The sequence below is a fragment of the Cavia porcellus genome, unplaced genomic scaffold (genome assembly GCF_034190915.1).
Source record: "Cavia porcellus strain 051 isolate PalLab524CR breed Dunkin Hartley unplaced genomic scaffold, mCavPor4.1 scaffold_31, whole genome shotgun sequence".
Lineage (NCBI taxonomy): Eukaryota > Metazoa > Chordata > Mammalia > Rodentia > Caviidae > Cavia > Cavia porcellus.
This window is the reverse complement of record NW_026947514.1, coordinates 31,307,601-31,334,008: the sequence shown is the minus strand read 5'-3', so window position 1 is coordinate 31,334,008 and position 26,408 is coordinate 31,307,601. Positions and strand designations below refer to the sequence as shown.

General features: G+C 37.0%; 1 protein-coding gene and 1 pseudogene across 1 annotated transcript; both read right to left on the bottom strand.

Annotated features, from left to right (window-relative positions):
* Positions 1-10,209: 10,209 nt before the first annotated feature.
* LOC111757580 (polypyrimidine tract-binding protein 3-like) lies at positions 10,210-12,115 on the bottom strand (annotated as a pseudogene).
* Positions 12,116-15,660: 3,545 nt separating this feature from the next.
* Positions 15,661-18,173, bottom strand: LOC100715048 (disintegrin and metalloproteinase domain-containing protein 21). The gene has a single exon (XM_013155152.2). The coding sequence runs from the start codon at positions 17,982-17,984 to the stop codon at positions 15,780-15,782; it is 2,205 nt and encodes a 734-aa protein (XP_013010606.1). The 5' UTR covers positions 17,985-18,173; the 3' UTR covers positions 15,661-15,779.
* Positions 18,174-26,408: the final 8,235 nt, after the last annotated feature.

The following is a 26,408-nucleotide window of genomic DNA, read 5'->3' as shown; positions in this document are numbered from 1 at the left end:
TAGGAGTTTTCTGATCATACTTGAAATTAATGGATTTTCACAATTCGCAGGTGCTCTAGGAACATAACTTCCACGAATTTCAGGGGTCCACTGTACGTACATGCACATACATATATCTACATAAATCCCTGAAAAGGATTCAGATTTTTTCTCTTGTAGTTTCCTCCTCTTCCTAGATTTAAAGACAATTTCCTACTTCAAAAATCACATCCAACACTATCACTATCTCTCTTCTGTCATCAATAACTTCTTGTCATCAATAACACATTGTTGATATCCTCAAAATGAAATCCAGAATAACCTTAAAGACTGGGTACTATAAAAGATGAGCTTCAAAAGGCAGACTCATTTTATTCACAATTCAAAATAAAAACTTTTAAACAAATAAAGAAAAATAGGATAATATGACTGATTAACAGCAAAAATAAACCATTGACTGTGTAAGAGTTGGCACCAGTAACCTTCACATTGTTCAAACATTAACTATAACATATATATATATATATATATATATATATATATATATATTCAACCAATACTAAATCCATTTCAAAAATCTCATTGTTCTTCCAATTCTGGATGTTATGAGAATCATGAATTAATAAGTTATACAGTAATTCCTCAGCAAATGAAATAACTCATTTAAAAACACCACTGAAAATTATAGTTCTCCATCCGTAGAAGTATAGCCTTAAAGGCACTGCAGTGTTACAGCTGCTTAATCTTGAAGTTCAGATTCTCAAACAACAAAAGCCTCTAACACCAAGGTAAAAGCAATAAAACAACATTTATATTAATAAACTGTTAATTGACACATACATGATTACACAGAAGAAAGAAAAAGTACAGGAAGAAAGTTATATCATCAAATCAGAAGAGCTTTAACACCTGAAATTCTAATTCCAATACTGGGGAGTCCTGATATACAGCTTTCCTGGAAGTGTCAAGTGAGAACGTCCTCTCCATGGATGAGACTCCAAAGTCACTTGACCAATGAGGCCCATTAAGTAACAGCTGAGGCAAAAGTGACAGAGTCTGGGAACTGTGCATATGCCCAGGGAAGCAGGGAGTTTGTAGCCTCCAGGAATTGGCCAAGAACCTGAAGGAGCAAACATTGAGGTCTTCTAGATAGGTAAGAAACTGTTGTTGGGAGCTGGCCAAGCTCATAAGGAGTTTCTTTTCATATTGGGGTGTCCTACCTTGATATCTCAACATCTGATCTTTATAATAAGGCCACGTCACTGTGTTATGAACAAGGAAGATCTTTCTGAACTTGATTTTAACCCCTTAGGAAGGAAAAAGAACAAATTTTGGGAAATTTGTCAAAGAAGTCCCCTCATCCATTGAAAATTCTGTGTTTCATAAGTGGAAAAAAATGACTAGATAAATCATTACAATATACTGTGGAATAACATGAGTTAAATTGTGTTGCACTTATAAATGGATGAATTATCATTTTTAGGTTTGCAACAATTTTAAAAAGATTTGCAAACTCTATAGCCTAGAAATCTTTTTAAATAAGAAAAAATTAGGTAACTCTGTGGTAGAAGACTTGCCTAGCATGCATGAGACCCTAGACTTGATCCTCACCACTGTCAAAGAAAAGGTGAGACAGAGAGGTGTTGAAGGAAGAGAGTAAAAGAAGCATGTCATTAGTACATAAAATATATGCAAATAAGTTTTGTATCATTTGTTACCTCAAATATATCTTTAAAACTATCAAAACATACTTAAACATAGATGGTGGTGTCATTTACATTAGAGATATGTAAACAAATGTAAAGATGTAATGTTAACTTCTAAGTGAAACTTTGATACAAACTGTACTACTGTAATAACTTTGTAGCCACTTCCTCTTGCTGTTATAGTGACCTCAAGGCTTTTGAATATTTGCTTTAAAAATACCTACTGCTAATCATGTCTGCCTGAGCAGTTCTAATAAATTGCATGTCACTATAAAAGTGTCACCTGCTTATCACATATAAAGTATATGTAACATAAAAATACACATTATCCAACATTTGTGTTATTGATAAAACATCTAGTCAACAACAGGAAATTGAGGAGCAAGATGACAGATAGATAACAACTGGCTACAGAGGCTCTCTGAGATAGTCAACTTAGAATTCAACATAAAACAGAGTGGGGAGCCCCAAACAGAGGGAGATGAATTCTCTCATCCCAAGAAAAAATTAAGGTGACTTGCCGACCATCTGAGGTCCCACTGCGGTCCCGCTGGGGCTTGACGAGGTCCCGCCCCAGCGTGCCAAAGTCCTGCCCTGACTTGCCGAGCTGTCCGAGGTCCCGCTGCTTCAACATTGAATTCAGGGGCCGATGAGCCAAAGAGAGAGCTGAGTTGGCAGGGTGCCTACATCGACCTGTGGTGAGTGACAGGAGTGGAGCCATTCCATAAATAAGGGGGCTCCAGTGGACGACATTCTGGGACAGGGCAGGACTGGCAAGTATTAGGGGCAGCAGCAACTTCAGTCAATTGCTCCCTTTCTGAATGGGATTGGTGGAGTGAGCTAGGCCTGGGTCACGTGACCTGATTGAGATCCGACAGGTTATCCGAAATTAAGTCCCTACAGTGGTGGCACACACTAACCACACTAATTCAGTGAAATCTCAGAAGTTTGACTGACAGTGCCAGCCACAGCAGCTTGACTGACCCAGAGGGGAGGTGGTTCAAAGAAATGCAGTGCACATCACAGCAACTTGACTGATCCCCACACCACCGCACTCCACCTGCCACCTGTGGCACCTCTGGGCAGCTGGCGAGACCTGTTGCCATGGGCCTGGAAGTGACTGGGTGCCCACCGCCTGCCCCCACCCCTGGCCCCACTGTGGCTGCTGACCCAGAGGGGAGGCGATGCAAAGTCTGCCACCACCACTGCTGCTGCTGCAGCCACATGCAGAGGGGAAGTGATGCAAAGTAATACAGTGCAGGCCACAAAGCTTGACTAATCCAGAGGGGAGGGGCCAGCATACTCTGTCTCTGTCTGCAACTCACTAGCACACTGCAGTGGGAAGAGTCATCTAGCCAGCGCACTTCAGAAGAATTATAACCAACAAAGAAAGAAAAATGGGCCTCCTGGAAGAAGCAAAAAATATGGGAAGAGGAAGCAACAACAAAAAATCCCCAGGTCCCAACTCTGAGAACATTGACCTAGGACAGGTAAATACAAGTGAGAATGAGAACAGCAAACATGCAATATCAGACACAGCACTTTATGGACATAAAGAGATATATTCGGGACCTATTCGGTCCCGAATGAGTCCAAAAGTGAAATATTTAGCCAAATAAAGCAAGATATAAGAAAATTAATTAAAGAGACACTAAGCACCCCTCAAGCAGACACAAATGGAAGAAGAGAGGAACTCAAACAAAGGAGAGAACCATTTGATGAAGAATATAAACAAAATATGGAATACATGAAGCAGATTCAAAGAGATCACCAGGAAATTTAAAACTCTATGGAAAGATGGCAAATCAGCTTGAAAGAAACTAAGGATAGATTATCCAAACTGGAGGACAATTTTGCAATGTGGGACTATGAAAGGGAAAACTTTTTAAAAATAACAAGGAAATAAGCAGTAACAATACAAAGGCTAGAAGATGACAAAAGGATCTATAACTTGAGAATAAAGAATGTGAAGAAGCTGGGGTACAAACAAAAGAACTACAAAGGTTATTCACAGAAATAATTAAGGAAAACTTCCCAAACATAGGAAAAGGAAATGATATTCTGATATATGAGGCATACAGAATCCCAGCCACCTACAACCAAAACAGAGCTATACCCAGGCATATAATAATCAAGATCCCAGAAATTCAATATAAGAACAAAATATTAAAAGCTGTTAGAGACAAGAAACAGATAACTTATAGAGGAAGGCCTATCAGAATAACGGCAGACTTCTCGACACAAACCATCAAGTCAAGAAGAGCCTGGAGTGAAATATTCCAAGCCCTGAAAGAAAATAACCTCCAGCCCAGATTGATATACCCTGATAAACTGTCTCTAGAAATTAACGGAGAAACAAGATGCTTCCAAGACAAAGAGGAACTTGGGAAATTTGCAATCACCAATCCAACTCTACAGAGAATATTCCAGGGCATTCTAGAGAGAGAGAAAAGTACTAGGATTCCGGGAACAGTGGCAGAGAGGCCTCAATGAATGGAGCAGAAAGCAGAATGAAGAAGATAAGCAGACAACTGATGGCAAACAAGAGCATAACAGAAATGAGGCAGAGAAGATTTTATTCAAAACCAATATGATTGATAGTATCAAGTCTGACAGTATAGGCAACTACACTGAAGATAAGACTACGATTCTGGTTTGATAACTGCTGGTTTTTGAAATTACATACTATATACAAAGTTGTGTTTTTATTAATACTGTTATGTACTGATATATTCAATTATACTATGTCTGATGATATAGCCAATTCTATTGGAGATAACAAGAGACAACACAGGAACCATGGCAGAACTATTTCTACAATGGTCTTATATGTTTATTTCATTTCATGTGTTTATGGGAATGTTTTGTTTTGCCATGCTTTGTTTTGTTTCTCCCTCTAATACAGAAAGGATAGAAATACATGTTAAGACTCATACATGTGTAGAATCTGTAAACAATTATGAGAACTGAACATATGACACATGATGAAATGAACAGATACTTTGAAGAAAAAGAGACACTAAAATACCCAGTGCTGATCCTGGAGTGTCATAATGTGAAACTCAGCAATAGTATTATTCTTTGTTCAGAATGATATTAGCCTGCTTTGGTTTATTCAGTGTCAACATAATTGAAGAGATGGATAACTGCATGTATGTTTAAGTGTATAGGATTGGTAACCATATTTGGATAGTTGAACAGAACTGGTTTCAATCTCACTGTTTGAATCCCCACTTTATATACTCCACTTTAGTATCTTGAATAACTATTTGTAAGAAGACAATCTGTAATCAACTAGTGGTTTCTTACTGTTTATTTTTTTATTTGAAATTATGATTTCTACCCATTTTCTGTTTTGTTTAGTCTTTCTTTAAATTTAATTTTTAAAAAAAGACACTACAGTACCCAGTGCTGATCACAGAGTGTCATGATGTGAAACCCAGCAATACTATTATTCTTTGTTCAGAATGATTTTAACCTGCTTTAGTTTGTTTAATCTAAGCATAAATGAAGCTATAGATAACTGCATGTATGTTTAAGTGTATAGGATTGACAACCATGTTACTAAGTTTTTGTTGGACAGTTGAACAGAACTGTTTGCAGTCTTGCTGTTTGAATTCCCACTTTACATATTCCACTCTTGTACCTTGAACAACTATTTGTAAAACTACAATATGTAAACATCAACTAGTAATTTCTTACTGTTTATTTTTTTCTCTGAACGTATGTATTATTTCTACCTATTTTCTGTTTTGCTTAGTCTTGCTTTAAATAAAATTTTTAAAAACAACAGGAAGTTAGTTAATAGGGGATTTTCATATTATTTTGACTGCATAATAATGCTTAGTGCTTTTAACCTCTGCATTGTTCATGTGTCAACTTATTAAGCCATTACTAAATAGATGCACTTAAACGATCTCAACTTACTTTCCTTCATATCCTACCAACTTACTATTGCTCATAGTTAGGTAGATTCTCCTTTTAAATAACCTGTAATTTTTGTGGCCTGTTTTTCCTGGTTTTGATAAACTTTGTTTTAAGAAAACTTTTTTTTCATGAAAATTTCCCTATTTCAAAGAAACGATAAGACTACAGCACAAAGAACTGAGCTATTCTTTCAAGCATTAAGATGAGTCACCCTGACAATCTAAAAATATGAAAGAGGTGGGCAACAATAACCTTTGCTAAATTCTGGTTTTTAAATATCTGATCCAGCCAAGTGGTGGTGCATAACTATAATCACAGCACTTGAAAGGCTAAGACAAAAGGATTGCCATGAGTTTGAGCCCAACCTGGGCTCCATAATGAATTCAAGGCCAGCAACCCTGTCTCAAAAAAAAAAAAAACTGACCAAGCATTAAAGGAATAATTAACAAAAGCCAACTTTCTGGTTAAAAAGTAATCTAAAAAACAAAAAGAACAGGCAATTTTATATTCTACCATCATGAAAGAACATTAAAATCTATTGCTTCACTATGGTAAAAGTAAAGAGAAACTAAAGTATGAATTCAGTTCTCACACTTGGAATATGTGGGCTCTGAGTAATAAAGTTACATTAAAAGCAAAAACAAGTTCTCATTGGAGTACTGAGGAAAAAGAAGTAATCCCAAGATTAATTCTGATGGACCATAAAGATTAAACTAGATCAGGAAACTGACATTTCATTTTTGACACAAAGTTGGTATGAAAGAAATACCAGTAATGCTTCCAGGCACAAGGCAAAGAAGCTAACAGATACAATATATGTTGAGTAATTCCCCAAACCATTCACCTGGTGCATCATCTGTGCACCAACTACACTAAAAGTTTGAACAAGGATTGTTTCTTAACATCACTTAAAGTTACAATGAACAAAAAAACTTTTAAAATTTTAGGCCAAATGGCAAAGAAGAACCAAAATACTCACCAAAACCTTATACCTCTCAAGATACATAGATAAAAAACTGTTTCATCATATGTCAAACATAAGGCACATGTGACAGTTGGGCTTGTCAACTTGATGGGCTTGTGAGCTGCACATAGGATTAGTAAAGCACATTTCTTGGTGTGTCAGTGTGTGTCAGGACAAGACCTTGACTACTATATCTGGGCCCTGGCCCCTTCCTCTGTGGCACTATAGTCATGCTCTGCTTCCTGCCCGCCATAAATGAAATAGCTTTGGTCTGTCACACCCTTCTGCCATGATGTTCCTACCTTGGGATCAGCTAACCATGGACTGAATACTCTTAAAATCATGAGCTAAATAAACCTCTCCTCATTCAAAATGTGGATGTCAGCTATTTTGTCCAGAAACAGGAAAGTAACTAATTTATAACAGAAAAAGTAAACAAATTCTGAATAAGAATTAGTATTTCAGTAAAACAAAACACCTTGAAATTAATCTTTTTCCTAAAAGAAAACTTTTTATTTCCTAGAAAAGAACATAAGTTTGTCCAACCATATTATAGACTTCAGTATTTTCCTTAAGACTATAAACATTTTTTAAAAGGTTTATTATAAGTGGCTTATGAATGAAATTATTTTTCTATAAAATTTTCCAAGATCACATTACTTGACAAATAAGTATTGCTTTGAAATATAAAATGCAGTTTTTAAAAACAAAATTATCAGTTATTCTATCATCATAATAGATTCTGCCTGGATTGCCTTATGGGTTTTATCTAGATGTGCCCACCCCCACCCCAAAGCCTCATACAGTCATAGATGGGACTTTTTGAAAGTGACTGGATCTAGGGTATGTGAGCTGGGATCAAGAATGTGGGGCTGGTATTGATTCATGCAATATTAGTGTTAAGGCTTCTCCCATTCTGAGGGTGAGTGCTACCTGCCCTAAGGGCAGATAGCCTGAATAGGATATAATGGACAGAAAAAGCGTCTCTGCTTGTCTCTTGTTGCTTGCTGGTTGCCACCTTACGGCATTCTGCTTTCTGCCTGCCATGAAGTTTTTCTCCTCTGTGATCCAGCTCCAGCCTTGGAGCCAGCCAATCTTGAACTGAAACCTCTATGAAATATGAGCCAATAAACCTTTCCTCTTTTCACTTTCAATGTCAAATATTTTGTCTTAGCAATGAGAAAAGCAACTAAGACAGATTCCACTTGATTTCCCTGGCCACAGTTGATACTTTTCATTTTTTTCCAGTCTTTAAAAAGTAGATATAGCCAGGGATTCAGCTCAGCGGCACAAGTGCCTGCCTGGCAAGTGCAAGGTCATGAGTTCAATCCCCGGTAACCAAAGAAAAGGGTAAATATGCATGTTTCAGAGGAATACTATCAGGAGCCGATCTACCTTCTGATCTTATGGGTGAACTTATAGAAAGGGCTAAATAAAAGCAATTACAAATATGATTTGTGATGAGTCCAGGAAAGTCAGAACACTCTTGGAGCTAACACCAAGGATAAAACCCAAAACTTCTGTAGCTTGCCCATATTTATTGTGTCCTTCACAATTCAGTGGGGTGCAGGAGGCCGAGGCACATCTGAGGCAAAAACACACAAAAGTGAGCAGGGCCTTGAGGCGTTAGAACAAAGGCAATAAATCTTGCTAATTAAGAAAACTATTTGATCTCTAAGGTTGCCAGTTACTGCTATGGAATAGAGTGTCAGCCCTGCAGCTGCAGTCCTATCTTGCCTTCAGAGGCTATGAATCCAGAGAGCAACCTGGTCAGCAATTTAACTATTACACAGCCCAAACCTCAACAGAGTATTATACAGTGGAAAAAAAGTCACTGGAAGAAAGATGTAAGTTTGTGTATCTGTTTCTAATATGACAATGTGTTTATATATTTTTAAAAAATCAACATATGGTAAATGTTTTAAAAAGTAAGCATAATTTCATATATGGATGAAACTTAACTAATTTTAAAAGTCTGTGTATTTAAATACAGCATTGGCACAGAAGCAGACATGCAAATAAGTGAAACAGAAGATGCAGAAAGCAAACCCAGGCACCTTTAGTCATTTAATCTTTGACACAGAGGCCAAAAACATATGCTGGGGGGAAAAAACCTCTGAATGGTGCTTGGAAAATTGGTTGCCCATGTGTTAGAAGAATGAATCTAGACCCATATCACTCACTCTGCAATGAAATAAAAATGAATCGAAGACCTAGGTATTAAAGTTTTATCTTAAAGATAAAAAGTTTAGGTAAGAACTTTCTGAGCAAAACCTCAATTGCATAAGAAATAATAACAAGAATCAAAAGACTGGATTATATCAAATTTAAAATCTTCCCAGGAAAGGAAACATCACCAACAGAGTAAATAGACAATCGACAGAATGGGAAAAAGTTGTCAGCTACTGCACAGATAGAACTAATATCTAGAATAAAAACCCATTCAAGAAGTTGGCAAGACTTCTCAGTGGAAGAGGTACAAGTAGCCAATGAGTATATGAAAAAAAATTTGGCTATTAGACAAGATATTTGGCTGTTAGACAAATGCAAATCAAAACAACACTGAGGTACCATCTTACTCCAGAAAGAATGGCTATCATCACAAACTCTAAAGCAAACAAATGTGGACAGGATGTAGGAGAGAAGGAACCACTCTACCATGTTGGTGGGAATGTAAACTAGTATACTATAAGTACTATGGAAATCAGTATGAAGAGTCCTCAAAAAACTAAAAATAGAAATTACATTTGAGCCACCTGCACTTCTTAGGGATATCATTCCAAAGAAGTAAAGATATTATTTCACAGTGACATGTACATAATTATATAGCAGTGCAACTCAATAGATACATTTTGAAAATGGCCTATACATTTTTCAAAAGATGATTGAATAATGAAAATGTGGTGTATATCACGGTGAACTAATACTCAGACATAAAGAATGATAAAATTGAGTCATTTGTAAAAAAAAATATATGCACCTTGACATAATGGTAAGTGAAATAAATCAGACATAGAAGGTTAAATATTTCATGGTTTCTCTGAATAAAATACCCCAAGTATAAATAATTTAAAGAGCTAAGTAAAATACAGAAGATACAAAAAGGGAGGGAGACTTTTTGTAGATGGTAAGGAGATGTAGGGATGAAGGGAAAGGGGGAAGTGGGGAGGACAAGGGGAAATAAAAAGGATTGAAATGTGAAATGACTAGATAACAACTTCTCATGACAAATGTATTCATTGTGTATTGCAAACATGTACTAATGAAAATGTTTTTAAAGAAAAAAATTGGTAAATTTAAATTTTCAAAGTACTGAGGAGTTTAAAAATATGTAATTCTGACTTGAGCCCAAATTAAAGAAACTTCATTCTCTTGAAATATTACTTAACATAGGGAATTACATTTTTGGAAAAATATTATTTTCATAGAAATCATGGTAGAAATAAATACTTTGATTACAAAACTGATGGAATAGAAAAAAGGGTTACGAACATTGATTTCTTAATATACCCAAATATCACACCCAGAAAAAGTTAGTTTTTTGTGGGAGAGACAGAATTGGTTGTTGGCTGTTCCAGTCCATGTGTAAAGACTCTCCTAAGTTATAGTCCAATTTGAAAAGGAAAATTCACATTAAAGTGAAATTGTAGATTTTGAAAGGGAAATGAAGGTGGTGATCATGTTATAAAGCTTAATGAGGCTGTGGATTACTTTTTTCACAGACTCTAACTGAATAAGTAGCAATTTTTTATCTTTATGAAAAAAAATTAGTACTTTCTCTGAATTTCCAGCTTCTGTGAAAAAGTTATTCATATAATCCACAGAAATGGCAGGACAAATGTAGGAAATGCACAAAGTAACTGATGGTGGAAAGATATTCTGTAAGTTTTTAGAGCCATTTTTTTATTTATCTTATTTTTTGGTACCAGGGATCGTACTCACGACCTCACATTTGCTCATGCTTTTTAAAGTATTGCAAAGAGCCAGATGTGGTGGCACATGCCTGTAATCCCAGCACTTGGGAGGCTGAGGCAGGAGGACCATTGTAAATTTGAGACTAGCCTGGGCTACAAAGTGAATTCAAGGCCATCCTGAACTACATAGCAACACCATGTCTCAAAAAGACAAAATAAATAAACAAACAAACAAATAAATAAATAAATAGCATTGCAAAGGTATTGCTGAAATCCTTTGACATAATTTGATCTTCTTGCCCTCTGATGGAAGCTCAGTGCTCTACATGGTGTAGAATGAAGCACTTTTCCATAAAGTCTCTGACCACTTAGATGGTTCATTGCAAGCTGAGCTTGACCTACATCTGCAATCTGAACCAAAGAATTTTTATTCTTATTAAATATAACTTTCACTTGATGTGTATCACCATATATGCCTTGTAGGATAAAAAGCCAGAGTTTGATCCCGGGTACAAAAAAAAATGTATAAAAAGCCTATGTTGCATGATAAGATCAGCATTGAGATTGGTGACACCCAGAACAGAATATAATCTACTATGCCACTGGCCCAGGAATGGTCATCCCTCCAGGGATATCCGAGGTGATCATGAGAGGCCTAAGATCTCCACAACTTGTTACATGAAGATATACAATGACAGGAGCAAATCCAGAAGCACTTGCATGTGATAGAGATACTATACTGGGTACACTACAGCTATAGGAAGTCCAAGGGCTAGCTGGCCATTGGCAGCAGCAAGGTCTAAGTGAATGATCTGGTTTTTATATTATTTCACACCAAAGGTGGTGGTATTGGAGAAGTTAATTTGCAGAGCACAGTATGAATTTGTAGATATCCTATCACCCAGAGACATTCTGGTATAATATGTATTATGTAGAATGAAGCAAGGCTTGAAATTTATTCTTTGTAAAGATGGGGTCTTAATGGCCATGCCAGGTTTGGGAGACATATGATAAATAACTTCCAGAGTAACAAGGTAAAAGACTTTTTCAATAATTATTTGGAACATAGAGATCTAGCAGATGGAACTGTGCCTTCATTGGAGAGAGTTCCAGGAAGTGGGTAAGGCTTTTTGACAGGACAGCATTCACAAGCTGTGCAACTTGGATTAGGTAGATTGAAACTTGATTAGGTAGATTATCACTCCTAAATTCTGGGTGCTTAGAAGACTGGATTAAATAGGCTGCTTTAAAAGTGAGAAGTATCAGCAGTATAGTAATTCTTCATAGTAACAGCTTCAGAAGCTGTTTCTAAAAAAGCCTAGGTTTTCCTTCCAACATCAAAGGATTTATTACTTTGTCAAACCTTAGGATAGGACCACAGCTTTCATGGGACATACAGAATGATGTGAAGATGGAGAACATGGGATTGTGAATAGGGAGGGTTATTTCCCTTCAATTTCTTGTTATTTTCATTAACTATAGATGGTATACAATTGTTCAGGATTGAAGATCTATTAATAATGCCAAAAGAAGCTCTTCAGATACTCACCATCCATCCCCAGATGGAAGAGTGAACAGTGTAGGGTGGAGGCAGCTGGGTAGCTCTGAGGACTAACTTCTGGCATCTCTGGAGCCCAGCATGTTGAAGGTAAAAAGAGAGTCACTGCACCCCCAAAATTTGTACCACTAAAATAGTAGTTATAAAAGGAAATATCTTATTACTAAGAAATGACTAACCTACATATTATGCTTCTCTGCAGAGTTTATGTAAGTGGATGAGGGCTCTTTAAAAATTGAATTTATTGGGGCTGGGGGTTTAGCTCAGCGGCATAAGCACCTGCCTTGTAAGTAGGCGTTCATGAATTCGATCCCCGGCACTGATAAAAAATGAAAAAGACAAAAAAAATTGAATTTATTATGGCTGGTCTTTCCTGACACCATATCATATTGTCATAGCAGTTGTCCCTATGGACACTTCTGTTCGGGGACAAATTTTTGTTTTTCCAATATTAGACCAAGATATATTCTTAGATCTTGCTTTGTAATTGTACCTTTCTTCTCTCCTATTGGACAGAGTTGACCTGCCTGCCACTTTTAGCTACATTTCCTTCAACAGTTGATATGTACATGATGTTTTTACAACCTTATGAAAATAATTTTCAGGATTTTTATTTTAAAAAAACAATTAGTCACTTGGGTAAGTAAGTTTTCCTGTTATATGAGGCTTCAGATCTGTTCCATGTTTGTCCAGTTTTCTTTTTTACTCACCTAACCTGTTAGATGTTAATAAAATTTGATATGTGCTCAAATTAAATTTGTATAAGAACTATTTTGAAAAGTCTTAACAGTCCTCTCATTTAAGACATGTAAAAAGATTCTCTTACTACTTTGTTCTCTGTTTAGTTGCATGATATCGCTGTATACCCGATAACCAAAAACAAAACCTGAGAAAGAAACTATAGAGTTCTGCCTCTGGCATCTGTGTCCTACCTGTATTAGGTTGTATATATACCTAAATTATTTGTCTCTATTCATGTAGGGTTAGAGATACTGGGGATTGAGCCCAGCAGTGTTCTTTCACTGAGCTATACCCACAATCCTTCTATTACTTTTTATTTTGAGACAGGGTTTTGCTAAGTGAGCTGATTTTAAACTTGGGATCCTCCTGCCTCAGCCTCTCAAGTAACTCTGATTGCAGAAGTGCAACACTGCACTCACCTTTTGTCTTCATTCTTAAACTAATTCCTTTAGTTTTTATTCTTGGAATCTTACTACTTTAGGAATATCTTAAATCAGTGGTGGCAACCCGTGGTGCACGTGCCACAGCGAACACACAAAGCCCTCTTTATGTGATGATGTTACAAGGGGTATGAGTTATTTTTTCCAAAGTAAAACCTCATTATTCAGGTTTAATTGCAGTATTGGCCCTTTGTGAGAAATAAGTGGGTTTTGAGTTGCAGTTTGAGCACTTAGCCTCTCAAAGTTTCACCATTACTGTCTTAAATGGTCTCTTTAATGACAGTTTTATTAATCTTAAATTCATCCTCTACATATTTCCATATTATCTTTCTGCAATTCAAATTTTATTCAATGACTTTTCCAGCTTAAAATTCATCAGTAATTTCTCTGATTCTTCAGGTAACAGCAAAATTCCTTAAGGTAGAGCACACATAGTGATTCATGATTTGATTTTGTCTATTATTAGATTCATTTCTCATAATAAAATATAAAATTGATTGTATGACTGCTCAGAATCAAAGTGGGTTTGATTCCATATTTGTTGTAAGGAGGCTAATTCTACTCAACAATCTTGATGAAATTAAACTGACCTATTTAGCCTGAATTAATTCAACAAGTGAAAAATAAATACACAGCAGAAAGAATTACACAGCAGCATCTTGGTTAGTGGTTTCTTCTGTCCCTGGCTGTTACATTTTTAGGCCCTCTCCTCATCTTTTCCTAGAATGCATTAAACCACAAGGTTACAGGGATACACAAGTGAGACACCCACCATTTCATATAGAAATGCTTTTCTGAAAAATGAAATCATGTCAGTTGCGTGAAAACAAATGGAACATGTTAAAAGAAAGACCAGTCAGACACAAAGTCAAATATTGCATATTTTCTTTCATGTGTTTATACATATATATATACATATTTATACATATATATACATTTGGAGGGAAATGGAGAGAGAAAGAATATGAACATGAATGTAGAAGGGAGCATATTAGAAAAAAGTAAGATGATTCAAGGCTAGAGGGAGAGGAAAATAGTAAAGGAGCATAAAGAGGGAAAGAGATAAAAATATATGCATGTACAAATGTGCCAAAATAAAATCCACTACCCTACTAAATAATACATACTAATAAAAAGAGAAAGAAAAAAAGGATTTTCCAAATACATGTCATTTAGCTTCTATTGAGAGAAGAATTGGAATTTTCTAAGGAAAAGGAGTGGAGGAGGATGGTAAACAACATTTGGGAGTAGAAATTGTACACATACATAGATGTGCAGAAGATAACACAACCAAATATATTCTAAACAGAAAATAGAGGATGCAAGGTTTACAAAGCAAAGCATAATAGAAAATTATACCAGAATGCCATGTGACTAAAATTTACTGAGTACTATGGAGAAATGACCTGCATAATATAAAGGGTATCTAGCTAAATCTATTTTCAGGAAGTGGTCTTTCAAAGTGCTCAGGCAAAACTGAAGAAGAAACAAATCGAATACAAAAAGACCAGCAAAGTGCATTAGCCATAAACAGCTGAATTTAAAAGCTGACCAGAGTGATGCCCCCAGATGCTAAAGTATTATTTTATTTTTCCTAACTTAATACTCCATTCATTTAGTACTCCAAGTTCATTACTTCATTCAAATAGTATTAGGCACAGTTCCAGGTATTGATAAGAGTGAGCAAAGCAGGAGAAGATTATTCTGCCCCCATGGGGGCGGTATTTGATTTTGTGTCTGACTAGTCCTTCTTAACATGTTCCATTTGTTTTCATGCAACTGACATGATTTCATTTTTCAGAAAAGCATTTCTGTATGAAATGGTGGGTGTCCCACTTGTGTATCCCTGTAAACTTGTGGTCACTGATTTATGGTTTAATGCATTCTAGGAAAAGTTTATACTTTGCTATTCAAAGCAATAATCTACATGGGTCATGTTATGTTAAAACATTAGAATCTGCCAGCCTGGCTAGGAAGCTCCTGGGGAATGAGGTCAAGAGGGTTCATTAAGCAAAGAGCAAATCTGTTGATACTCTATACTCATTCTCTTTGTTGTACACCTCATAAAACCAAGAAATTGAGTGAGACAATTATCATCATTCCTTTCTTTTCAGATTTTGAAACAGAATGTCAAGAATGTTAAGTAGTTTCCTGAAATTACTACATGGCAGTTGACGGGAAGATTTTCTTTTCAGCTTCTGAAGCAAAATGTCAGAAAATTTAAATAGTTTCCACAAATTACTAAGTGGTAGTCAAAAGGAAACTCACCTTTGGACATTCTGAGATCTGTTTCTTCCCTTTCCATGAGCCACATCTGCCCCAAAACACGAAAAGACTAAATTGGGTTGTCGAGGGAAGAAATACAGCTTTATTTGATGCTTTAGAAAATGAACAGTAGGTAGGAACATGTTAAGAATCACATGTACTTAATGACAAAGTTCCTGATCCCTACAGAAGGAAAGATTCCTATATCTTTCTGTAAATTGTCACAGATGTGCTCAGTTTGGGGGCACATGCTAACATTTCTACTGCCCAGGAACTAAATCTAAATCACGCATAGGATTTTAAATTAGAGGCGTTTTCTTGACCCGATGCGTGAGCCTCAGTCTTCTTGGGACCAGAATGTATTCGATGATATATATAAAGCCCAACAGTCGAGAGACAAATCAAAACAGACAAAAAAGGAATCACAACTTGTTTCCAAGAAACTCTTTCAGTTGTAGATGCTGGGCCACTGTCGATGCTACCTCCATAGCCTCTGTGCAGGCAATCAGGCGGGGACCACCCATAGGCACAGTGGCAGTGATGTTTGTTATTGCAGGTCCCTTTCATATTGCAAGTCTCAGGAAGGCAGTCTTGTGACAGGACAGACAGACTAACACACTTCTTGCGAATGCAGATCTTTCCTGCTCCACAGGTGGTACCATCTTTCACTTCGCCAATGTCAGGTATGCTCGCCCTTAAGTGATGGCCGACACTCCAACATGTGAAACCAATGACAGGAGTGCTCTTCAAAACAGAATGATCTTGGAGATGTGGCATGTTTTTCACACTTTCGCACTGAACTCTCCCACAAAAGATGTCAGGCATATTACATTTCAGATATACTGTGCCGTTTATACCACAGTGGCCAAAGCTGTTTCCCTGAGAGTTGATTTCTCTATAACAATTCTGAGATGCACTCTTTGCACTTTGGCCAAAAATCTCTCTGCATTGTTGGTCATGGTTATTACATTGTTTTTGATAGCAGTAGGCACTTTCACTACAGGGAATCCCATCCTGCACATATGCATCTTGTGGACACTGGTGGGATGTCCCATTGCACCACTCTGGAAGGTCACATTCATTGACCTGTTGTCTACACAGTTCCCCTGGCCCCATGAATTTGCAGTCTTTGCAACACAGCCCAAAAGCACAAGCAGCTCCAGGACTCAGGGTACAGTTCAACAAACAACAAGGATCATGTTCACACTGCTGTATATCTCCACAGTCACATTCCTCTTCTGTTTCAACTACACCATTCCCACAGCGCTTAATCAGAAAGACTTTTGCTGGTCTTGGAGAATTGTGCAGACATGATCCTTGGTTTAAAACGGTTTTCATAAAATCAATATAGCTGCAATTGGAGAATCTCTCTGCTTCTGGTATTCTGTAAGTGCTCATGATGCAACCTTCTCCCCCACATGAACAGAATTCCCCATTATCATGCTGCATACCCAAAATATGACCTAACTCATGGGCCACAGTGTTAGCAAAGAGAGACCACGGATCCCCCTGGAAATTACAAACTCCACAGTCAATAGGAGAGCGACATATTCCTGCAACATAGGCCAGACCAAGTGTATTTATATGTGGATTTTTTATGAAAATGTGTGCAGCATCATGCTGTAGTTGGGAAAAACTGATTTTTTTCCACTCAGAGAAATCTCCCAAAACCTGTCCTATGCTTATCATCTGGAAAATGTTTCCTTGATTCCAAATCTCAATCCCAATCAAAGTCACATAAGTACTCAACTGACGGAACATGGAATCCACTATACTGACAACAAGAAATACATCCTCTTGAACTTTTGACAAGTTGCCTTGAGAGTAAGTGAAGAAATCATGATCTATTACTATAACCAGCTCCAAAAACCATGTATGGGTCCGCCAATCATGAGCAGAATTGTATTTCGGAGCTAAGTTCTCACCCACTTCAAATTCCAAGTGCTGGTGTGTTTTCTCCTCTGTTAAACCACACTTCATGGGTAGGAATTGTGTATCATTATTGTTTAACTTATAAACCAGATGTTCAAATGCAGTAGAGTGCCTGATGGGTTCAATTTCATACATGAGGTCATTTATTTGTAACATTCCCCGTAAGCCCCCAAAACAGGCACTGAAAACAACCAGAGACTCAAGGGCCCCTTCCACATAACCATGATAGTAACAGTCATCAGGGATGAAGGGGTGATCCTCCAAGAGAGCATGCTGCTCTGTGTAGGTACGTACAGAAAGGTGTGTGGAAACCAACAGCTTCTTGACCCTCATACGAACAACGTGTCTCTGGCCCCCAAATAGCAGGCTGTAGGAAAGCCATCCTGGAGTCTTTATGCCTCTGATCCTGCTGTCCACTTTCAAGGGAATCACCACTTCTGGGGAACCGAAGCATTGAGTGGGCACAGCCTGGGAGAAGCTGGAAGAGGACAGAGACACCTCAAGCCAGAACCACAGAAGAGCAACTCTCAGGGATGCCCCATCCTCCACAGCCCCCATTATGGAGCTGTCTGTTCCAGGCAGAAAAAGACAAAGTATGAGACACTGCTTGTCCTGCTCCTTCCCATGTGGTGCTTAGGATGCAGGCTGACTTTTATGAATCTGTGTCCTGGCAGAGTTGGACCATCACAGTTAAAATGCTGAAAGTGAGAATAAAAAGAAAAATGAGACAAGTGGTCGAATTGAATAAGGAAGTCAGGCAAGAAATAGAATGGAGCAATGAAAACTTGAGGAAATAAAATTTGGATTTTCTCTTCATAAATGGGGATCAAGAACCAGGAGAGAGAGAGAAGATAAATTGGGTTTTATGTTGATAATGATTGAAGCTGGAAGATGGGTACTTATACAATTATCTCAATCTTTACAGGTGGAATAAAATACTCATAATAAAAAGTGAAAGCAAAAATAGAGAGCTTCAGGAATAGGGTGACATTGACACAGCACTGCTTTAATGCCTGTTGTCCATGGACAACTATTGAAAGGATTTCATTTGTCAAAACTGAAAACATCAAAAATAACCACAGATCTTATGTGGATTTGCATCCATGTCATGCTTTACATTAGTTTTTTTTTCTACATTTGGTGTCTTCTCATTCTATTTTCCTTTATTCCCAACTTTAGTAGGCTGCAAGTTCCTTGATCACAACAATTATTACATATACTCACTTTAGTGTCTTTTAAAACATCTTGCACAGTTCTGTGTACAAAGAAAAATGGGAAAAATAGAAGAAGTGAAGTACATATATTCATGTTTAATTAAATTATTAGAACAGGAAATAAATTCATCAAAATCTGATGTCTTTTTAGCATATTGGGAGGACAATGTTGTTCTAGCAGGAAGATATCAAAGAGAAAAGGCAGTGCCTTCAGAAGGGAAATGAGAATCCATGCAGCTCAAAAGCCCTGGTAAAAGAATCTTTGTGTTATTAAGGCAAAGGCATCAGAGTGTCTGCTATTTCATTTCATTTTATCTTACTTTATTGTTTTTAGTACATGTTGGCAGTACATGCAGTTTATAGCCATCTTTGGGAGTAAGCTTATGTGCATAATACAACTTATTTCTAGGGCTTTTCAATCCTCCTCCCTCCCTTCTCCTCTAATTCCCCTTTCGCCATTTCCATTCTTGTAGATAGTATTATGCATAGCTCATGTTTATGGATATAATATTTATGTTCATTGAGGTTATTAGATTCCTGTACTTCACATATCTTTATTCTACGTATTTTCCTCTTCTCTTTTCCCTCCTCCTGTCCTTAGTCTCTTGAACTCCTTACTATACACAACATGATCAAGATATTCCCTTTCTAGGTATCTTTCCCAAAGAGTTTAAGACATCATACTGCAATAAACATGAATACCAATATTTACAGCACTGCATTCAAAGCTAAATCCTGGAAGCAGCCTATAGACCCATCAACAGATGATTGCATACAGAAAAATGTGGTACCCATACATAATGGAATAATACTTGGCTATAAAGAAAAGCAAATTTGAGACATTTGTAGGAAAACGGATGCACCTGGAAAATATAATACTGAGTGAAATAAACCAGACACATGAGTTTAAATGCCATATAGTGTCTCTCTTTTACAAAGAATCAGCACCTGCTATTTTAGACTTGCCAGGGAAGGGTCTCAATGTTTGCTCAAATATATTTACTGCTAGTTTTTGAACATGGGGAATTTTTGTACCTGGCATTCAATATGACTGGCAATACCTATTCATTTCTTCGTCATTATAAAAACGTGTTTAGAACAAAGAAAGTTCAGGATGCTGTGCCACGTATTAAGAAAAGAAAATCAAAACACAGATGTTAATATTGATTTGGTGCAGACACTGGGAACAGGAACAAAAATAAGCTCTATAGGGATATAATATTGTAGCCAATACTTATCTTAATACCTTAAGAAGAATTCTTTTTGTGTGTTGAAGAAAATATCCATAATTCCATCATTGTCTCAACAGACAAAAATGAGAGTAAAAGGCGACAAAACTAAAAACTGACACTTATTATACATTATTTTGCAAGTCAGATTAATCCCAAGCTACATGCATTATGCTTTAGGAGTCCTCTTACTGGGAGACCCCATAAAGGCTTCAGGAAGGGCTCAACATTGCATTTTATGAAACTCACTGTAATTCATAAATGGGAGACTTGATAAAAGTTTTCTGAAATTTGACAATAAAATATGTAATTATTACCCTCAATAATAAGTTGCAAAGCTGAATTTTTTTCTAAACAATAATAAAAACTACCCTTGAGCCCCCCCCCAAGACAAAACTAAGAAACTACCCTTGGATCTGCCTTAGAAAATGTAGTATGATGAAGTAATCCTCAAAGGGACATAAAGAATCAATTTAAGACACTAAAGAGAGCTGGGGATTTAGCTCAATGGCATAAGCACCTGCCTTGCAAGAGTGCAGTCATGAGTTTGATCCCCAGTACCAAAAAAAAAAAAAAAAAAAGACACTACAGAAAAGTGAATGATACAAGTGTGTTAGGGAGGCTTAATTAACATATATATTGGGGATGTTCAAATTTTGTGATGTTTATGATACTTTGAAAATTTACAATTTCTTATTATTCCTTTGTTGTACTAAGCAAACCTTATTTTTATGCTTTTTGCATTTGAAATTTGGTGTCCTCTTTTTTATTTTGAAGAGAATAAAACCAAATGAAACAAAACAGAATAAAGTCAATTAAAACAAAAGGATGAACATGGTACATGACTTAGAAACAAAATACAAGGAGATCAACAATGGCTACCATAATGCCTCTTGTTATCTTCAAAAGAATTGCCCACACCATCAGGCATAATAGAATCAAACAAACTAGTACAGAGTGAAACCAACAAAAACAAAACAATGGAAACAGTATAGGACTTCAAAAGAAAATAATAGTAAAACCACAGTGGGTATCATAAGGCATCTTATTGTCTTCAAAGTAATTGCCTACACCATCAGACATGATAAAATCAAACAAAACAAAATTGAATAAAATCAGTCAAAACAAAACAATGAAAGCAATACAGGGTTTCAAATCAAGCTAATCAGAAATCAAAAATGGTTACCATAATATATTTTGTTATTTTTGAGATAACTGTCCATGCCATGAAATAAAATACAATTAGACAAATGGAAACAATAAAACCAAGCAGAACGATGAAGACAATATGAGTTTCAAATCATAATAGATTAACAGTGGCCGTTGCCTTTCCTTTTTAGATAATTCCTCCCTTTCATTTTTACAGGATATGCAGTACAGTTTTTTAAAAATTTTATTTAAGGAGAAAAAGAAAAAAACAGAAAAAGGGCACAAGTTATACATAATTTCAGAAAAATAAACAGTAGGAAATCACTGGTAAATAGATTACATATTGTCATCTTGGAAATAGTTGTTCAAGTTACAAAATTAAAGCATATAAAGTGGACATTCAAACAGTGAGACGGCAAACAGCTCTGTTCAATGATCCAACAAAATGATCCATTCAATGATAGTAATATGGTTATCTATCTTATACACTTAAATATACATGCAGTTATATCGTTTAGAGCACTTTCTTTTCCTCTCTTTTTTACAACGACAATTACACATTTTGGGTTTTATTACTCCCACAGTTATTACTTTTTTTTGAAGAGAATAAAACCAAATGTGACATAACAAAACAGTCAAATCAAAAGGATGGACATAATACAAAATGTAAAAACAGAATACAAGGTGATCAACAATGGTTACCATAATGCCTCTTGCTATCTTAAAAAGAATTGCTTATATCATCAGTTATAATAAAATTGAACAAAACAATAAAGAACAAAACCAATAAAACCAAAACACTGGAGACATTACAAGACTTCAGAAGAAGATAATAGTCAAACCAGAATGGATGTCATAGTGAATCTTACTGTCTTCACAGTTGTTGCCTATACTCTCAAACTTGGTACTATCAAGCAAAACAGAATAGAGGAAAATCAGTCAAAACAAGATGGTGAGAGCAATACAGGGTTTCAAATCAAGTTAATAGGAAATCAAAGTGGGTTACTATATCTTGCTATTTTTTACTTATTTTTCCTTAATTAAAAAGATAAAAATAAAAAATAATTTTAAAAAGGAGATTGAGATAAAAGAGGACATAACAACAAAACAGCACAGGTCAGAACATAACCATTTAAGCAAAATAGTGTTTCAGATATCCCAACATAAAAGTAGTTACCATAGTGTCTCTTTGCTTGAAATCTTTGAGTATAACTTCATATACCGTAGCATCAAACATATCAAAACAATGTAAAACCAAAAGAATTACAGGATTACAGAGTATTTAGAACCAACTAACAGAAAATGAACAATGATTTCTGTATAATCACCTTGTCTATAACAGTTTTTGTTTATATTATCACATATAATAAAATCCAATAAGATACAACATGTAAGACCAATGGAGACAGAAGAACAAAAGCTTGATGGGACTTCAAAACAAGATGATATTAAATCAACACTAGCTAGTATGATGCCTTGTTTTCTCCAAAATAGCTGTTCCTACCATCCAACCTTCTCTGCCTCATTTCTGTTGAGCTCTTTTTCCGTCATTAGTTGTCAATTTGTGTTCTTCATTTCACTTTCTGCTCCATTCATTGTGGCCTCTCTGCCACTGTTTCTGGAATATTGGTATTTTTCTTTTTTAGAATGTCCTGCAGTATTCTCTGTAGAGTTGAATTGGTGGTTGCAAATTCCCCTAGTTCCTCTTTATCCTGGAAGCACCTTGTTCCTCCATTAATTTCTAGGGACAGTTGTGCAGGATATATCAATCTCGGCTGTAGGTTATTATCTTTCAAAGCTTGAATTATTTCCCCCCATGCTCTTCGTGATTTGATGGTTTGTGCCGAGAAGTCTGCTGTAATTCTGATGGGTGTTCCCTTGTAAGTGATCTGATTTTTGTCTCTGACGGCTTTTAATATTCTGTTCTTATATTGGATTTCTGGAATTTTGATTATTATATGCCTGGGTGTAGTTCTGTTTGGGTTGTAGGTGGCTGGGGTCCTGTATGCCTCATATATCTTAGTATCTTTACGTTTTGCTAAATTAGGGAAATTCTCCTGGATTATTTCTGTGAATAGTCTTTGTAGTTCATTTGTTTGTGTCCCTGTTCTTCCTATACATTCTTAATTCTTAAGTGATAGATCCTCTTATCAATCTTCTAGCCTTTGAATTATTGCTGTTTGTTTCCTTGTTATTTTTAAGAAGTTTTTCCTTTCATGCTCTCACATTACAAATCTGTCCTCCAGTTCAAATAATCTATCCTTAGTTCCTTTTATGCCAGCTTTCAGTAGAGTTTTTATTTTCCTAAATCTCTTTGAACCTACTTCATGTATTCTATGTTTTCTCTATTTTCCCCATCAAACAATTCTCCCCTTTTTTTCTGTTCTTCCATTCCACCATCTGTTTTTTCTTGGGCGGTGCTTAGCATTTCTCTAACTATTCTACTTATATCTTGCTTTATACTTGGTTAAATATTTCACTTTTGAAGTTGTCTATGAGGCTCCGGAGATATCGCTTTATGTTTATTGGTGCTGTGTCTGATATTGCATGTTTTCTGTCCTTCTCCTTTGCATACTTTTCCTGGATCAGTGTTCTCAGGATTGGGGACTGAGGACCCTTTCTTGTTGCCTTCTCTTCTCATATTTTTTGTTCCTTCCATACAGGCATATATAGGAGGCCCAGTTTCTTTCTTTGTGGGTTACAGTTTGTTTGAATCCACTGGCTAGGCATGCCCACCCACTGCAGTATACTAGGGAGATGGAGACCTGGGCACCCTCTGCTGGGCCCGCCCCTCCAGGTCAACCTACTGAAGGCTTCACTGCTAGGGTGCACTGCCAGGTGCTGGGATCTGGTTTGGGCTAGCCTACTGGGTCTTAATCTACAGCTTCACCCAAGTCAGGTGCTCCCCACCAATCCTCCTTGAGAAGGGAATATGCAACTAAAGTCACTGCAGCACCCTGTTCCGGCTAGTCTGCCCAGTCCCAGAATGTCCTCTTGTTGGAGCCGCCTTATCTGTGGTGGGTCCCATTCCTCTCACTCACCGCAGGTTGATGCAGGGCTCTGTGCCAGTCCCACTCTCAACTTCGTTCACCAGTTCCTACTCTCAGAGCTTTCGCGTCTCTCTCCCTGCTGTGCCAATTCAGACACTTCTGCACTGAGATTTTATCTGTTCTGGTCATAGCATCAGGATTGCATTTCCAATTGGTTTCTCTCATCTTAGTTCGTTCCTGGGTTGGCAGGATATATCTCCCCTTACTTAGGACTCCTCACACCACACCATTCCTGGATTCTAAGCTGGCTATCTCAGACAGCCTCCATAACTGCTGTTATCTATCCACCATGTTCTCCCGGAAGTCTGCAGTACATTTTTTATCCCACTAACCCTTCTAGTTTTTATATTAGGTAGGCAACATCCTATTTGCCTATGTGACTCTGAACCTGTTTACTTCTGAGCATGATCTCAAGTTGTATTCATTTACCTACAAAAGCCTCAAGGTTATCTTTCTTTATAGCTGAGTAGTTTTCCATTGTATAAAAGTGTCATGGCTTTCTAACCAATCTGCAGCTGATAGGCAAGCTACCCCACTTTTTTCTGGTTTCCTGTCACATAGAGCACTGTTTTCGCACTTTTGACTTTCAGTCTATAAAGCCCCTTTCCAATTAAATGTGTTTCTTGTATAAAGCATATTGATGGATCCTGCCTCCTAATCCACTCTGCCTGTGTTTCTTTTTATTGGTGAATGGAGGCCATCTATATTAGTGATTAAAACCAACATTTCTGCCTCATCTCTGCCATGCTATTTTCCTGCCATTGGTTGCCTACTTTTCCCCTTCATTCCATTGCCTGCCCTACTTACTGAGCCCCCTCTGCCACTGTTCCTGAAACCATGGTATTTTTTTCTCCCTCTCTCTCTATTGTATCCTTCAGTATTTTTTTGTAGGGTTGGTTTGGTGGTCATGAATTCCTTCAGTTGTTTTTTATCATGGAAATATTTTGTTTTTCCATTAATTTTGAAAGATAGTTTTCCAGGGTACATTGATCTGTGTGAGAAATTATTTTCTTTCAGGACTTGAAATACTTCACTCCAAACTCTTCTTAATCCGATGGCTAGTGTTGACAAGTCAGTCCTATTCTGATTAGCTTTCCTTTATAGGTGATCTGTTTCTTTTCTCTGACTGCTTTTAATATTCTGTTCTTGTGTTGAATTTCTGGGATCTTGATTATTATATGTCTGGGTGTAGATTTATTTTGGTTATGGCTGGTTGGTATTCTGTATGCCTCACTTATCTGAATATCATTTCTTTTCCTATGCTTGGGAAGTTTTCTGTAATTATTTCTTTATGACTTTCGTATTTCATTTGTGTTGACCTCTGCTCACATTTATTATTCTTAAATTATGCTTCTTCATGTCATCTTGTATCCTTTGAGTTGTTACTTCCTGGTTCCTTGTTATTTTTAAGAGATCTTTTTCTTTCATGATCACAAAATGCAAACCTGTCTTCAAGGTTTTAAAGTCTATCTTTATTGCTTTCAAGCAGTTTTTAATTTCCTGGTAATCTCTTTGTATCTGCTTCATGTATTCTAAGTCTTTTTTATAGTCTTCATTCAAGGTTTCCCTCATTTTCCTATGCTCCTCTATTCTTCCATCTATGTCTTCTTTAGAGGTTCTTAGCAATTCTTTTATTGTGTTTTACATCTCTTCTTTTACCTGAGATATTATTTCTGTTCTAATTTCTTTATGAAGTTGTTCCTTTACTTCAGTTGTCATTATTTCATAAACTTCAGGTGTGCAACTCTCGATCTCTTCCCTGTTTACATCTCCTGGACCAGTACTGCTTGAGTTGGAGGCCAGAGACTGCCTTTTGCTTCTTCCTCTTGTCAAATTCCTGGTTTCTTCCAGACAAGTGGGTAGTAGGGTACCTGGCAATTCCTGTGTGGGCTACAATTTCTGTGAAGTGAGACTGTGAAATTTTTCTAGCCAGAGCTGGCTAGGGGTATCTGATGGTGACCATTGTGCTGGTGCAGGGCTGTCTGTCTGTTGCTTTTCCCAGCCTGCTTTGGCTCATTGGTGGCTGGTGGAGTGCAAGCAGAGGTGGGGCTGGCTGCCACTTCCTTCCCAAACTGTTAACAGCAGGGAGCCTCCACCACATAGAGTACATGTATGGGGTGGAATTGATTGGGGATAGATTTAGGGAAACCTCAGCAATGGCTGTCGGACAGTGATAGCTGTTGGACAGGAGCGGGACTCAGTCCAAGCAATTTCTACCAGTCTGCTCCCAGTTAGGAGCTGCTGGAGGGAGGGAGCTTGCTGCAGTTCTGGTTCCAGGCTTATCCTGCCTGACTCCAAAATGGCTCCCAGCTAATGGCCCTCTCCCATGGGAGGACTGAG